General features: G+C 48.6%; 1 protein-coding gene across 1 annotated transcript in view; it reads right to left on the bottom strand.

The window, feature by feature from the left end:
- The window catches only part of LOC144719610 (voltage-dependent N-type calcium channel subunit alpha-1B-like), a 156,980-nt gene that overhangs the window by 16,569 nt on the left and 124,034 nt on the right, over nt 1-16,377 (bottom strand). The window contains exons 46-50 of the mRNA XM_078595691.1: nt 12,771-12,880; nt 11,027-11,086; nt 7,365-7,409; nt 6,527-6,598; nt 4,794-5,321 (exon numbers count right to left, since the gene is read on the bottom strand). Coding sequence (XP_078451817.1) covers nt 4,794-5,321; nt 6,527-6,598; nt 7,365-7,409; nt 11,027-11,086; nt 12,771-12,880 — 815 coding nt within the window. The remainder of the gene's footprint in view (nt 1-4,793; nt 5,322-6,526; nt 6,599-7,364; nt 7,410-11,026; nt 11,087-12,770; nt 12,881-16,377) is intronic.

Below are 16,377 nucleotides of genomic sequence, written 5' to 3'. Positions count from 1 at the left end.
AATCGCCCGAAGATGCTGCATGTAATTACCAGCGAAATGTCGTACTACTCAAATTATACATGTTGTGGATTCACTCTTCAAACACACCGGTGGGCTGCAGAAGAAGTAACTAAATTGGCGTTTTGTTAACGTGACACATTTTTTTTTTACTGATTGGCCATCTCGTGAGGTGGAGGGTTGCAGCACATTTAAAGAACGCGATCTAACCCAAAAACCTTTGATTATGGATATCTATTTGGTGTTTGAACATCTTAACACCTGTTTTATTGCCAGAAAGGCTCAAACATATGTAGGGGTGTTAGAGAGAGAGCCCGTTATGCATGGCAGCCTATGGTAAACAAACACAGTAGGCGGGGCTACATGTGTGCACAAGCAGGTGCCCTCTGCGACGTCCGCGCCAGACACCCTGGGGGGTCGATTCGGTCATTATGATCCCCCGGGGCCCCACCCCTCAGGGAGGGGTTGGGTATAAAAGGGGAATGTATCGAGGGGCTCGGGAGTGTTGTGTTAGCTAAGAAGAGGAGACGGAAGACGTCCTAGATAGAGCCCTGGTCTCCCCCTGGCACGCCGTCCTTATCAGGACCGCGCAGGCTCGAGCCAGTGGCGTGGTACCAGAGCCAGAGCCAGTGCTGGTCTGGACTCTGGGTACCGGGCCCGACTGACCAGTGTCGGGCCAAGATAGCCTCCCCTAGCCCATTAGAGGAGGACTCAGAGGCAGGCTAGGGTTAGCCTAGAGGTGTGTCCTCAGATAGACGGGTGAGGGGGCCGATACCCCCTCAGTGTGTATGTCACAACGTGTGGTGTTAAATAAACAAGTGTGCCTCCAACTCCGGTGTGAACGAGTCATAAGCGTTACTACACATATTCTTAATCTCCATACGTTAATACTGGCAAAAGACCTACCATGATACGCGTGAAGTACGGTCAAATAACTGCCGTGACCTGTATGGCATGGGGAAAGAGCCCCCGTCGCACAGTGTGGAGACTGATCTTTCGCCGGCTGAACCGTTGTGCTAACGGGACCCACACGCTGCGGTACGCCTCTGCAACGCAGAACCACTGGGAACGGCGCGTCTATTGACATTTGACAAATGAGTGCAAATGCTGACAGTATAAGCAGTCGGCCAACCTACGGACAATTAAACATGTATATATATATATAATTTGCAGCGCCTTTGCCATCCACTGCAAGATGATATCATGGATTTTGGGGAAATATACATTCACAGACACGAGTGTTTCTGCACGTCAACATGAAATGATACTTCAACGCAGTGGTTCTCAACCTTGTTTGCCTGCTGCTGTACCCCTCTTGCTGAATTTAGTTTCAACCGAGTACCCCCCTGCCCCTCCCTTGCCTGACCCAACATGATTCTGAGGAAATAATGCATGAATAATGAACATAAAATATGTTAACCAAAATTGTCAATTTTGTGAGGTACACTAGCTCGCTAGCAACTGCAAGCGAATAAAGAAAATTTCAACTTGGAAATCACATTGTCTGTGATCAATGAGTTTAGAAGGGTCTTTAATATCGTTCTATGTTACCATATAGATTTAAATGTTGTCGTAGTTATTTTATATTGGCAGATTCATACATCATTATTCACCAATGACTCTCACGTACGACATCATTTCACAAATGTATAAATCACCTCACATGACCCCCTGGGACAGTACCCCCAGTTGAGAACCACCGACTTATTTTATCAGGCAGCCCAACGGCATGGAATGAGGCGATCAGACTCTGCTGATGGGTGCCTTCCAAGTTGAATCTGGTTCAGGGTTTGTCTGCTTAAACAAATTCTCCAGAAGACCCATACACCAACATTATCATAAAGTATTTATCTGTAACAAGGCGAGAAACCACTCTTGTTTCATGATTTATGGGCTATGGTGGTGAACACGTGGGTGAGGGTTGTGCATGGTGTTGGAGGCTCAGGAATCGACTGCACCGGGAATTTGTTCACGGCGGGAATTGGGATCCGACAGGGAAATGGGTAATTTGCAGAGGTTCAGGTCAAGTGATAAAGGTCCGAGTTGGTTGGAAAGTTACGTCAGAAAAACAAGACACATTATACACGCAGAGTGTATTGTCAATTACAACTACAGTTTAAGAAGTTTGCTTCTTTAAACACATTGTATGTATATGCATGTTGAACTTTTGGCACCGTACGTAGCCAATCACGCTAATCGGAGGCGAGTAGAGAGATGGTGAAATGTTGATGCTCTGAGATGAAAGTGGTCCGATATGAGAGCAGACCAAAAAAGAAATTACACGCATTTACAATCTAGAATTCCTCTTATCCGCGGTGATGGTATCGGGGACCAGTATCGCGGATCCAATCATCCACGAGGTGATCCGTAACTTTACTTACGGAAAATCAGATCTGCAAGCTCAACATCTGTGAATAACCCGCAGGTTAATGGGACGAAATTGCCACGCGACTCCTCACATCCACAAAAATATTGCGGATAATAGGAGCTTTTAAAGCACAGCGGCTGTCAATGATGCGCACGGTGTTTGCGCGCGAGTGCAAAATACGTGGCGGTTCTAAGACACACGGCAGTATATCTGTATCTCCGTGTGAGCAACAGAGACACAGAGGGGATACACCCACAGATACGGACATGGAGACAGAGAAGACACCGGGACAAAAAGACATAGACACGCAAAGGTGTAGTAGGTGTTACCGTACATGAATCTCTCATCTCTTGTACTGTACGTGTAAGTGGTGAGTGACATGTCCTGCCCAACCGCACTTACAGGAAGGGTGTCTTACTGTCTCTGTCTCCATGTCTCCGTGTCTCCGTGTCTCTCTGTCGCCTTGTATCTCTGTCGCCTTATCTCTCGGTCTCCCTGTTTCCGAGTCTCACCGTCTTCATCTTCCTCTGTGTCTTTGTGCGTCTCCGTGTGCCTGTGTCTGCGGCAGTGTATCTGTGTCTGTCTCGTGTGTGCGTGTATCCGTGTTTGTCTCTATGTCCCCGTGTTTGTATCTGTGTTGTCTTGTGATGTCTCTGTGTCTCTGTATTCTTGTCTGTGTTGTATCCTGATCATAGCGAGTGCCGGCGTAAACTTGCTTTGATCACGGCCATCTTTGTTGAATCGCGGTGAACCACTGCTAATGAAACATAATTTGAAGTTTAACTCATCTGACCCATGGAAACCTGCAAGTATTACGAAGCCGCTTCACAATGCATGATGGGTAAAATTGTGGATAATCAGACCCAACAGTTGCCGTGGATAACAGGAGTAAGACGAACATGGATAAGAGGACTTCTGTAATTGATTTACAGCCATTTCTCAATCCCTTACTAGATCAATGCCCCGTGTGCTATCTCAGACATGGAGGATGCTCGACCATGCTTCACCGTGCTGATCAACAAGGGGTGGTGAAGTTCAGGGCCCACGTCGCTCGCCACTGATGTTGGCCATGGCCAGGAATCATACTCAGGTCACAAGGTTCATAATTGCAGTGTGCAAACAACTGCGCCAGCACTTGTGACTATGTGAGTCGTGTTACATTTACACATCCATTGGAAACTGGGCTTGAGGGCCCAGGAATGGCCCACTGTGTATAGCGGATGAAGAGCATGGCACAGACCCATGTCCCCACACTCCACACGTCATGGGGCTTTGAGCCCTACGACTACTTTGGGGCACAACGATCGTGAGATGTTAACTACTTCGCCTGTGATACAGGAAGTCGTGGGTTCGATCCCGACCCTGATGTCTGTATGTTTAGATTTTGCGCGATCTCCCCGTGATCGCGTGGATTTTTCTCCGGGTCCTCCGGTTTTTCCCTCCACATTTAGAAACATGCATTTCGAGGATTTGGCTGTTATAAATTTCAACATGATAAACCACTTTGTTGAGCTATCATTTGTGGCCAGGTCACTTCTAAAAAAGAGCTAAAAAGCTCAGTGGGCCTTACCCGGTAAAATTTTCATAGTTTAGTTTCCCACCAAGCCCCTCTCCTCCCCAACTCTATATCTCTGATCAGATGCTTGGGTTAGTTTTGGCCACCAAAATAACAGGAAGAGCGTTTTTTTGTCGAATTCGGTAAAAAAATTTGACATGTCAAAAGCCACAATGCACGTGACTGCGAGACGGTGGTCCGAATGAATAAGGTCACGAAGAAGTCCTTAAAGAGCTGCGTGTGGCTCCGGAGGTAGGCTATTCAAAATGGCAATAATTTTCCGGCACGTCTTTATTCCTCATGAAAAACACGGCCCTGAATTTGAGTTACGCAAAGAGACGCCGTCAACCCCACATTTTGCTCCCCCCGTTAGCCCCGTGAGTTTGAGGCCGGCGCCGAGGTGGGCCCGGGTAAAAACGCATGTCTCCCTTGTTTAGAGGGAGAGCTGCCACCCAGATCCACGTGGTGCCAGCCTGGCCCAGGTTCACACGTCATGGGAACCCAGGCTGAGCCTGCGAGCCTCATTCATTAATCAATGTGCCTCATGAATCAATGTGGCCTTATGAACCAATGCGGCCTCATGGACCAATGTGCCTCGTGAACCAAGCTGGCACGCTTCGTATCGGGCGTGGAAACGTGGCAGTGCAGAGAAATGGAATCGAGGCAGGGCAGTGACAGAGTGCGTCTAAGCTGACTAACAGTTTACAACTCCATGACCAGCAAAAACAAATGCGAGTCGGGTGGACAAAAGAGTGGTGACAAGGGGTAAACATGTGAATTTCAGAAAATATTCTACATCAACATACAGATTATAGAGAATGGTAGCAAAATATCTATTGAGAAGAACAGGCAGAGATACATTCCGGTACTTACTTGTCTCTCATGATTGAGGCTGGGCGAGCACGTCCTGTAGGCCTCCACGTCAGTGTCGTAATGCTGGGGATGATGATGCTGCTGCTGCTGCTGCTGTTGACGGTGTCGCTCGCGTGATCGGTAGCGATGGTTTCCAGTTCTCTCCGCGGTATGAGAGCGGTCTCCAGACCCCACACCTTTCCCCACCCCCTCTAAAGTGGCTGTCTTAGACTCCACACCCTCTTTGGGCCTTGTCCTGTCCCTGGGCCCCGTCCCCTTGGTTCGTCCCGTGCCCTCCCGTGGGCCTGCCCCCTCCTTCAGGCCTGTGCCCTCCCTTGGGCCTGTCCCTTCTGTCAGGCCTGTCCCCTCCTTCGGGATGGTCCCCTCCTTCGGGCCTGCTCCTTCTCGCGAGCCTCCTCCATCACGTGCGGCTGTTCTCATAGCAGGCCCCATCCTGTCCTTAGGCCCCGCTCCACCCACACCGTCATCTAACTCACATCGGTTTCCATTTCCAACGGCAGACGCTGATCTCTTCATTGGGCCCGTCTCCTGAAACAGATGTAAGCAGACAAAAGGCTCGAACAATTTTTTTCATTTAACCAGGTAAGGCCCACTGAGCTATGTAGCTCTTTTTCAGAAGTGACCTGGCCACAAATGATCGCTCAATCAAGTGGATTATAGCCAAAAAAATAATCTAAAAGCAAGTTCATTTCAAATGTGTTCTGCGAAAACATGCGTTTTCATAACGCGAATTGGATACAACGCGATGATGAATGTATTACAGAACAATTATTTTCATAACGCAGATGCGAATTGGATATAACGCGATAGAGTGAACGGAACAACGTCGCGCGAGTACGAATAAGCGGTCATACGGCTGCCTCAGCGTAGCATCACACAAGGCGGCGGGATGCTGCTGGATGCTTTTTAGATGCTACCCACGTGCCTCAGTCTTTGTTCAGCCTGGATACGCATCTCACGTGTTATTGCGGACTGTGCTTTACCTCACACAGTAACAATGTCCCAATGCAACGACTGCGTAACAGCAGAACTGACTGTGTATCGTAGTTCTGTACTACTATGTATGTATTTGAGGAGGAGTGTTTTTTTCCTATCTTAATGTTCGTGTCCTCATGATTTGTTTTGTGCGCTGATGTTCTGTCAAGTACTTTTCTTTAAAAGACGTTAAGTTCTGGTCTTTTTCCAAATTGTGTTCCCGGTGCACCCTTGGCATTATTGTGATGAGCCAAAATAATCAATTTGGAAATGTCACAGAGCAGTGTGACCTTGTGCGTCTATCACAAGACTTCATACCTGATATACCCTTCAAGTAGCCTCATCATCTCCATACAATAGGGAGCGCACTTTACCACACACTCGGCTATGAGATTAGGTTTGGATCAACTCCAGGTTTGAGAATAAAACAAACATGCGTTTGGCTATCACGTGATGAAGTAAGTTTTAATACAAATGTCTTTTACAGAAATATATTTTTTGTGCATGCTGTCATTGGCGATCGAACTAAGGCCATTAACTTGCTGCACTCGAGAAGCCGGTTAAACCACGGCTGGCCACCAGTGTATCGTGAGTGCCGGCCCGGCGCTCTTCACCCTCAAGCCACCCGGCCACCCCTGTCCCGCACTTTTGTCTGTGTGTCTGTGCGTGTGCACTCAAGGTTCTCTTTGCAGGAGAGACCATCGCCTCCGTGGGCTCTCCCCTGGCTGTAGGCAACGCTCGCGTGTGCGCGCACGTACCTGCGTGCTCCCAGCTAGCCGCGGCATGGACACGGCTCGCCCCTGACTCTCCAGGGAAAGCAGACAGTCACTCTATAAATACAACAAAGACACAGATCCCACGTTTAGCCTTGACAGACTGTTGGGGCAAGCGCTGTTAGCGAGCACCTATGAAGGCCGGCAAGGCACACGAGGGGGTGGGTGGCCAGCAACCACGCCCGGCCGCCTTTGTCTCCCCAGTGGCGATGTTTACTACACATAGCACCAGGTACTCATTTGTGGCTGAGTAAACCTAGGGGCGGCCCAGGACTGGTTCAGATAATCGTCACTGGTGTTGACCACGGGCGGGAATGGAACTCGGTCGTCGGGTTCGTAGCGCAGTGCGCCAACCGCTACCTGAACCGCTCTCCACACACCCACACAAACATCTGTGTGAACACCCATTCATAACCACTCGTTTATGGATTTGGCCAAACATCCAAATATTGAACCGTAGAGCGTGGGGCTATTGGTGGCGCCGACTCTGACTGCCTTCCAGATTACTTCTCTGTGGTTTCCCGTGTCTCTGTGCTCAAACTGGGCGCGTTCCAAATTCGACGGCCTTTTGAGAGCGCAGCATTCACGAATGACGCTCGAGTGGAGGGCGCTTCTGGCCCCAAAGCGTCGTGACCAAGCAGGCAATTTGCACGGCTGCATCCTCGTCTTTTCGGGGAGTAAAATATGCCGATGTCTTCAGGGCCAACACTGGAGTTAATCATCAAGGCAAAGTGTTTGAGCGGTTTCATCGACGTGTGAATTTGGCCCTTTGTGAATGTTGTCTGCGTGTTTGTCCGTGCGTGATTGTCCGCGTGTGCTTTACCTCGGCACTGAGGGTTGGTGCCAACAATGGTTGCATACACTCCAGCTGACAAAGAGAGACACAATCCCATCACTCGCGTTTGACACAAAAACAAAGATCCCCCGTATAGCCTTAACAGACTGTAGGGGCAAGTGCTGTTAGCGAGCACCTATTAAGATCGGCACGGCACACGAGGGGGTGGGTGGCCAGCACCACGCCCGGCCTCCGTCTCCCCAGTGGCAAAATTTAGACATTGCACCATTTACTCATTTGAGGCTGAGTCGACCTAGGGGATGCCCAGGACCAGTTCATTTAATCGTCACTGGTGTTGGCCGCGAGCGGGAATCTAACACGGCTCGCCAGGTTCATAGTTCAACGCGCTCACCGTTGCACTACCGCTCTTCCCGTTTGACACACAAATTCAACCGAAGAGGTCATTACAACGCACCTCTATCTTATCATACCCAGAGCCATTAGTGTTCTTATCGCTGTCAAAAAAACGACAAAAATCGATCCCCTTGTAGTTAAGATTGTATTACACTTCTCCATCATCTGTAACCCAGGTAAGGATCAAGATGTATAGCTAAAACATTCCAGCAACAGGGAGCTTCCACGTAACCCATGACGACTGATCGTCGACTCCCTTTCTCCTTAAAATAAAAAATTACATCAAGGCACTTCGTGTTATTTTGTAGTATTAATTATCTGCAATATTTTTTTAAAAGTTTTTTTCCCCAGATATGATTCACATTAAATACTTTGACATGTTCTCTCAGCGTTCAATGCCACGATGTGGTCATTCATGAAGACAGGGGCTCTTCTTCTTAGGTTTTTTCGGTAAAGTCACGTAGAAAGTAAAATAAAATAAAAACAAAAATCACGACGTTTCGGAGGCAACACAAGTCTCCGTCATCAGGTGGGACCGTCACAGCCAGATTAGCTGTATCAAGTGAGGCAATGATTCAAGATGTAATCCCTTAAAAGCGAGCCATCTGTTTGGAGTTCTCTCAAGATTACCCACAGCTCACAATGGATCAGAATACATCCGCCAGCAATGAAACCTTGCAACGCTCCATTGTGGCGCTGGTTCCAAATACGTTCTAGCGTTGGAAAACAAAATCCCAATCGAAGTCGTGCAGGCGGTCCCCCGCCTCCACGACGTCACGCTGAGTTCCTGGAAACCCGTCGACGCAAATCAGACGCATATTTTCCCACAGGCGGCAGAAACGGTGGAGGCATCACCTGCCGACGTGTTTTTCCATTTATCACCCGTATTAGTCAGGGTTTCATCGGTACACATCCGTACAAACACGCTCGACAATAGCAAAGAGCGCCACGCGGAGTCACGCCAGAAACCAGACGGACTCCGTTCAAATGCGTTCGGGAGTCGGGTCGGAAGATGCGTCGTAAATCAAGTTTCTGCACTGCGAATCGATCCGCAGTGGCGTTGTGTAATCGCCGTAAACCGAAGATCGCCCGTGCTTTCTATTTTAATGCGATCAGGTTTTGAGTTGTCGTTGAAAGAACTCACAAATGACGCCACGGACTTCTCCCTTGCCGGTTTCTAATTGTCTATATTTGGCGACGTGTTCGCGTAAATACACGTTGGGCAGCGGCCTCACAAGCGTCAGCAATAACAACGCACATTCGTCAATAACATCGTGGCCCGAAAAGTAATGTGTCTACGGTTGCTACCATCGGGCTGTGGCTCTTCTTCAGAGCACGAAGATCGAGAGGTCAGAGCAACTGAGTGAATGGAATTGGAGACTGCGCTCTTCACCGTGGGGCCCCCGATAAAAATGTAATTTTCAAGGTGTCTAGATGAACAGTCTTACATTCACTATGGGAACCTCATTTGCCAGTAAAAATATGATAATTGGTTTTTTACCCTTCTATCTGGCAACAAAACTGACACCTTTTTACAAGGAGTGTTGCCAGATAGAAGGGTAAAAAACCAAACCAAAAAAAAAATTATCATATTTTTACTGGCAAATGAGGTTCCCATAGTGTAGATGCTTGCCCCGAGCTCTCATACTCTGATGGTGCATTGTCTTTGAGTTGTGCGCCTTTTGGCGTCATCTGGTCCAACCCATGTGAGACTAGGCTCTAAGGAAAGCTGTCTCGGGTGTGGACCAATCAACTTCAAGGACAGTGCACATTATCAGAGTTATGTCTTTTGTTTGTATTATGACTGCAGGTATTGCGGTCTATGCAAACATGACACCTTGTAAAAAGGTGTCAGTTTTGTTGCCAGATAGAAGGGTAAAAAACCAATTATCAGTCTTACATTCATTCTAGATGTGAAGTTTTCGTGACTGCAAGTATCCATACTATCCGATTCTTTCGGTAAAGTCGCGTAGGTGAAAATGAAAAATAAGAATTAAATTTTTTTTAATGACGACGTCTCGGAAGCAACACAAGCTTCCGTCATCAGGTGGGACAACCACCGTAATCTTGTTTCTTGCTGTGGTTGTCCGACCTGATGACGGAAGCTTGTGTTGCTTCCGAAACGTCGTGATTTAATTTATTTAAATAAAATAAAAATATTCTTATTTTTTATTTTCACCTACGTGACTTTACCGAAAGAATCAGAGAGTATAGTCTTACTTTCGTAGTCAATGGGTTTCTTATGGTTACAGTCGTCCCTCGGTTAACGTTTTTAACCCGTTCCACGAAAACTACTGTTAACCGAAATGACTGTTAATCGAATACAGGAATTACATGTTGAAAGCATTAATCTGTTCCAAGACGCTGAAACACTCAATATTAATCATTTAACATTATAAGAACATATTAATGGATCAATATCATTTATTATAGTGCTCGGATTGGCCGAAATTGGTGCCGGAGTGCATAACGTAAACCTGCCGTTAATCAAAATGTTAACATTCGTCGAAACCATGAAGGGTGCGAAACGTTAACCGTAAAACCGTGAACCTGTTAACTGAGGGACTACGATAATGTTTTATCAGTGACCCATGGTGTATTATGGTAGTATCGTCTCCACCTATGATTCACTCAGTCTCTCGCTTCTCTCTGTCCGTGTGCCATGTGGAATGGCGATTGCCCAAACACATCCGCTACTGTGCGTGTATTGCGTTTCCTTTTCGGGTCACGGTGTTCTTGACGAATGTGCCGAGTTTGTGTGACATTTACATCATGGCATGTGAAAGGTTGAGGTGATCAGCACCTTACCCAGCCACCTTTGTCTTTCCAGTTCTGATGCTTACATTTTAAAAAAATTACCAGGCAAGGAACACTGAGTTATACAACTCTTTTTCAGAAGCGGCCTGGCCACAAATGACAACTCAATGAAGTTGCTTATCACGTGGGAATTTATAACAGCCAAATACTCTAAACGCGTTACGTCGATTCTAATTGTGGAGGTTAAAAACCTGACCCGGAGAAAAATCCACATGACCACGGGGAGAGAGACACGCAAACCCCAAATATACAGCAGCAGGTGTCAGGGTTGGGATTGAACCCACGAACCTCCTGCGTACCAGGCGAGGCAGTTAACATCTTGCCACCACGACACCCACACTCGACAGATATTAATGTGTCGGCTAACTCAACCGACAGAATGCCTAGAACATGTGGAGCTGCCCTGGGGAATTGAATCCAGGTGTGTGAAGGCAAACACTCACGCGCCGCGCCCCGTGTGAACGTGCGCAGCTCTGTACCTTGTATTGTGGAGACTTGGCAACAACGGGAGCAGGCACCACAGTGGGTCCGATCTTACGCTGTGCACGCACCATCCAGGGGGCCACAGGGGCAAAGGGAAGAACGTGGATTACGCGACGTCGACCTCGTGTGTGTGTGTATGTGGGAGCGGTGGTGTAGCGGTTAACAGTTCACCTCGCAAGCACAATGATTAGATGAATTGTCACAATTCATCCTCAGATGACGGGCTTTCAACGATACCATATTTGTGCCTGCAGCAATAAAAACGTGGATTTGTATACAGTTTTTAAAAGTTGGTGCAAACAGAGGTGGGATCGTTTATATGGTAGATAGACAATGAACAAAATTGATATAATTATTGTTAAAATTACGTTGTATTATTGACATTAATATATTTCTTCTCTTGAATATTGGTGCTGCTAAGGGAATAGGGAGGCTAGATTGCTGTGAAATATTAATCTCGCCACCGTGGCGAGATGTTAACTACCTCGCCTGGTATGCAGGAGGTCCTGGGTTCGATCCCGACCCTAACGCCTGCTGTTTATTTGTGGTTTGCATGTTCTCCCCATGGTCGCGTGGATTTTTCTCCAAGACCACCGGTTTTTTCCCTCCACATTTAGAATCGACGTCACGCGTCTAGAGTATTTGGCTCCTGCTATAAATGTCCACGTGATAAGCCACTTCGTTGAGCTGTCATTTGTGGCCAGGTGAGTTCTAAAAAAGAGCGAAACAGCTCGGTGGGCTTTACCTGGTAAAATACAAAATAGTTTAGTTGTAATAGGGGAAACTGTCTAATGTGTTGCAGGGCAATACACGTGGTGTGTTGCAGAGTACTAAGGAGCACAAATGTCTCTCTTGACACTGCGTCAGACACCAATAGGACCAGATCCAGGAGATGAGAAGAAAAAACATCCAGGAAGTGAGGAATGACACAAATTTGGCTCGATAATTACGTGGCCGAAGGCCCGATTTACTAATGGACAACTCCAATGCCCATAGTAAGCTGCATCTCCTCCAAATCGCCAAGTATAGTGGCATGAAGTAGATCGAAAGTATATAACCATCCCGAGGCAGTCCTGCCAGAGTGGTACGTATGTATGTTGAACTTCTGCCTCCACCGTATGGAGCTAACCATGCTCATTGGAGGTACTGTCAGTGTAAGGTTCCACAGGTTGTGTATTGATAATGATGATTGACAAACCATCCATGGGTCACAGTATATATGAAGCACAAAAGCAGTGTCTCGGGTGATTGTGGGTCCAAATGGTGTAAAGGGAATGTGAGGGATAATGAAGACATCACGATCTCCCTGTCCACAATCAGTCAACGTTCCATTCCTGTGTCCTCACGTAGAATGCAAAAGACGAGAGGACTGGAAAAAAACAAGTTCAAGTGGGCTTGGGCAGGAACCTTCGCTTGAAGGGATGACGGCCAATGTTCGAGACTAGTGATGGAATCTCAGCTCGGAGACGGATCAATCGGACCGCCAGCGTGGGGTTGAAACGCTGAGATTAGTTCACGTGGGGGAGTGAGATGGAGTGTGGCATTGTGAGACTGTGGGCCAGGCCGTTGTACAGAACTGGACACACTTTGGCTGACGACAAAGACGATATTGATCCAATGATAAAAGGTAGCACCTTGTGCCCAAGTGGGACAACCGCAACAGTGATCGTGCGTGGGCCTAGCGTGGGAAGAGGATGTGTCCGTGTTAGTGTGCGCTTGTGTGCGCGCTCGCCACATTACCCTGGAGTGCGGCACGCTCGCCTCCGTGCCCACCTGCTTGCTTCGGTGCACTCGGTAAAAATCCAAAATCATCTTCACGGCGTTCACCTTCCCCACCGTCAAGTCGGTAGCTGTAACGCGGAGACACGACGAGAGAAGCAGCGGTGGAGTATTCCGCTTGAGGGGAGTTCACCTACTTGTCTGAGCCCGGCGGGAGAGCGCGTTCGCCGCTTGTTGCAGAGGCTTTGCTGTTCGAACCTGGCAGGCCACCCTGGTTATTACCGCAGGGGTATTAACTGTAAGGTAGGTGCCGTCCGCTTCACGGTGGAGGTCAAAGATCCGGTGACGTCTTTCGCAAGAGAGAAGGCCATCGTGTAGCGATGTCGCGGTCCAGATTTGCCACGTTGGAAAAATGAGCGGTAAAATCACTCAGTTTGGGATCACACGTTGAAACATCGCCCCACACCCCCTCCCCCTCCTTTGAAACCACCGCAGACACTGCCTGTGAGACACGGCGCCCTCCTGCGTGATAGTCTAGAGCAGTGGTTCTTAACCTGGGGTGCACACACCCCCTGGAGGTACGAGATGCCCTCTCTGGGGGTGAGAGACATGGGCAATTTTTTTTTAGAACGTAAATCATCGAAAACTCATATTAAGCTAGGGCACATTAGGACAACTACTTTGTTTAATCAAACCGATGTATGTATTAACATTATACATTTTTTTACGATTGAGAACCAAAGGAGTGCAGGCTGCAGTAAAAGTTAAGAACCACTGGCCTAGAGCTTTATAAGAATGGCACGAATACCAAGTGTGCTGAATTATAACGTGCTTTAATTAGTCTACTTGGCATGGAATGGGGAATGGGGCAAAGACAAAGATCCCCCCCGTGTACCCTTAACAGACTGTTGGGGCAAGTGCTGTTAGAAGGCACCTATTGAAGGCCGGCACGGGACAGAAGGAGGTGGGGCCAGCACTACTCCCGACCGCTTTTGTCTCCCCAGTGGTGATAATTTATACACTGCACCAGATACTCATTTGAGGCTGAGTGGACCTAGGGGACGCCCAGGACCGGTTCAGATATTCGTCACTGGTGTTCGCCGTGAGTGGGACTTGAAGTAGGGTTCAATATAGATCTGAAGTTTTCGTGACTGCAATGATCCATACTCTTTTGCCCACTACAGCAATTTGATTCTTGCTGTGGCTTTCCCACCTGATGACGGACGCTTGTGTTGCTTCCGAAACGTCGTGATTTAATTATTTTATTTATTTTATTTTATACCTACAGTACGTGACTTTACCGAAATAACCAAAGAGTCTGAAGTAGGGTTGCCGGGGTTTGTAGCACAGCATGCTAACCGCTGCACAACACTACGCGATACTACACTACCGCTACCACTACTACGACACGACACTACCGCTACACTACCGCTACCACTACTACGACACTACACGACCGCTACACGACACTACCGCTACCACTACTACGACACTACACGACCGCTACACTACACTACCGCTACCACTACTACGACACTACACGACCGCTACACGACACTACCGCTACCACTACTACGACACTACACGACCGCTACACGACACTACCGCTACCACTACTACGACACTACACGACCGCTACACTACACTACCGCTACCACTACTACGACACTACACGACCGCTACACTACACTACCGCTACCACTACTACGACACTACACGACCGCTACACGACACTACCGCTACCACTACTACGACACTACACGACCGCTACACGACACTACCGCTACCACTACTACGACACTACACGACCGCTACACTACACTACCGCTACCACTACTACGACACTACACGACCGCTACACTACACTACCGCTACCACTACTACGACACTACACGACCGCTACACGACACTACCGCTACCACTACTACGACACTACACGACCGCTACACGACACTACCGCTACCACTACTACGACACTACACGACCGCTACACGACACTACCGCTACCACTACTACGACACTACACGACCGCTACTACGACACTACCGCTACCACTACTACGACACTACACGACCGCTACACGACACTACCGCTACCACTACTACGACACTACACGACCGCTACACGACACTACCGCTACCACTACTACGACACTGCACGACCGCTACACTACACTACCGCTACCACTACTACGACACTACACGACCGCTACACTACACTACCGCTACCAATACTACGACACTACACGACCGCTACACGACACTACCGCTACCACTACTACGACACTACACGACCGCTACACTACACTACCGCTACCACTACTACGACACTACACGACACTACACGACCGCTACACGACACTACCGCTACACTACCGCTACACAACACTATCGTGATACTACACTACCGCTACCACTACTACGACACTACACGACCGCTACACTACACTACCGCTACCACTACTACGACACTACACGACCGCTACACGACACTACCGCTACACTGCTGCTACACGACCGCTGCACTACACTATGGTGCAGCCACCATCACAATCAGCTAAATTTAACTCCCCAAAATGGCTTCGATGACAAACTGTACATAACACTGACTTCAGACTGAGCCTAGGAGGGGAGCCAGGCACAGAAGTAAAACTCTGAGCCACCCTCTCCTCCTAATGGAGTCCAATAACCACCACGGGTAAAGGTGCAGCTCGCCAATTCCTCGCTCATGCTACTGCTGCCAGAAAGGCCTCCGCTAGAGGTGACTGCTGGCAACACCTCGATGGGGTTCTTAACACTGCTCTTCCAAGCTGGCCAGGTACGCGGAAACACGTGGGAGCTGCACACTGCGCGACCTTCACGCCCCTCGACCTGCACGCCCTTCGACCTTCACGCCCCTCGACCTGCACGCCGCGTGACCCGCACAGCGACCGTGGTGCAGCCGTTGATCCCGACCGGTGTGACGGAGGCGGGTGGGGGGATTTCAGGAACCTGCGCTGTTGTCTCAACTGCCGCTCCGGGAGATCGAAACAACAGAACGCCAGAAGCGGACAAGAGCCTGTAGCACCGGTAACAATTCTAGCATTGCATATATACACATCGTGTGTACACGTGTGGGTACAATTTGCGTTGCTTTCCTTCACGCAAAGCACAAGGCGTGTTTTTGGAAGCAGGAGTGCAACGGTTAGCGCACTGCGCTACGAACCCAGAAACCCAAGTTGAATTCCCACGCATAGCCAACAATGGTGGCAAATATCTGAACCTGTCCCTGGGCATTCTAAAGGTCGCCTCAGCCGAGTACCTGGTGCGGTGTGTAAACATCAGCTTTGGGGAGACAAATATGGCCGGCGTGGTGCTGACCACCCACTCCCTTGCGTGCCGTGCCGGCCTTCATGTGTAATATGGGGTGCCACGGTGGCGGGACATTAACTACCTCGCCTGGTATGCAGGAGGTCATAGGTTCGATCCCAACCCTCATGCCTGTATATTTGGAGTTTGCGGTGTCTCTCTCCCCATGGTCGCGTAGATTTTTCCCTGGGTCCTACGGCTTTTGCCTCCACATTTTGAATCAACATCACGCATTTAGAGTATTTGGCTGCTATAAATTTCCACGTGATGAGCCACTTTAT

The sequence above is a fragment of the Lampetra planeri genome, chromosome 6, assembly GCF_965212315.1.
Source record: "Lampetra planeri chromosome 6, kcLamPlan1.2.h2, whole genome shotgun sequence".
Taxonomy (NCBI): domain Eukaryota; kingdom Metazoa; phylum Chordata; class Hyperoartia; order Petromyzontiformes; family Petromyzontidae; genus Lampetra; species Lampetra planeri.
Note: the sequence above shows the minus strand (reverse complement) of the source record. Positions and strands in the feature narration are given on the sequence as shown.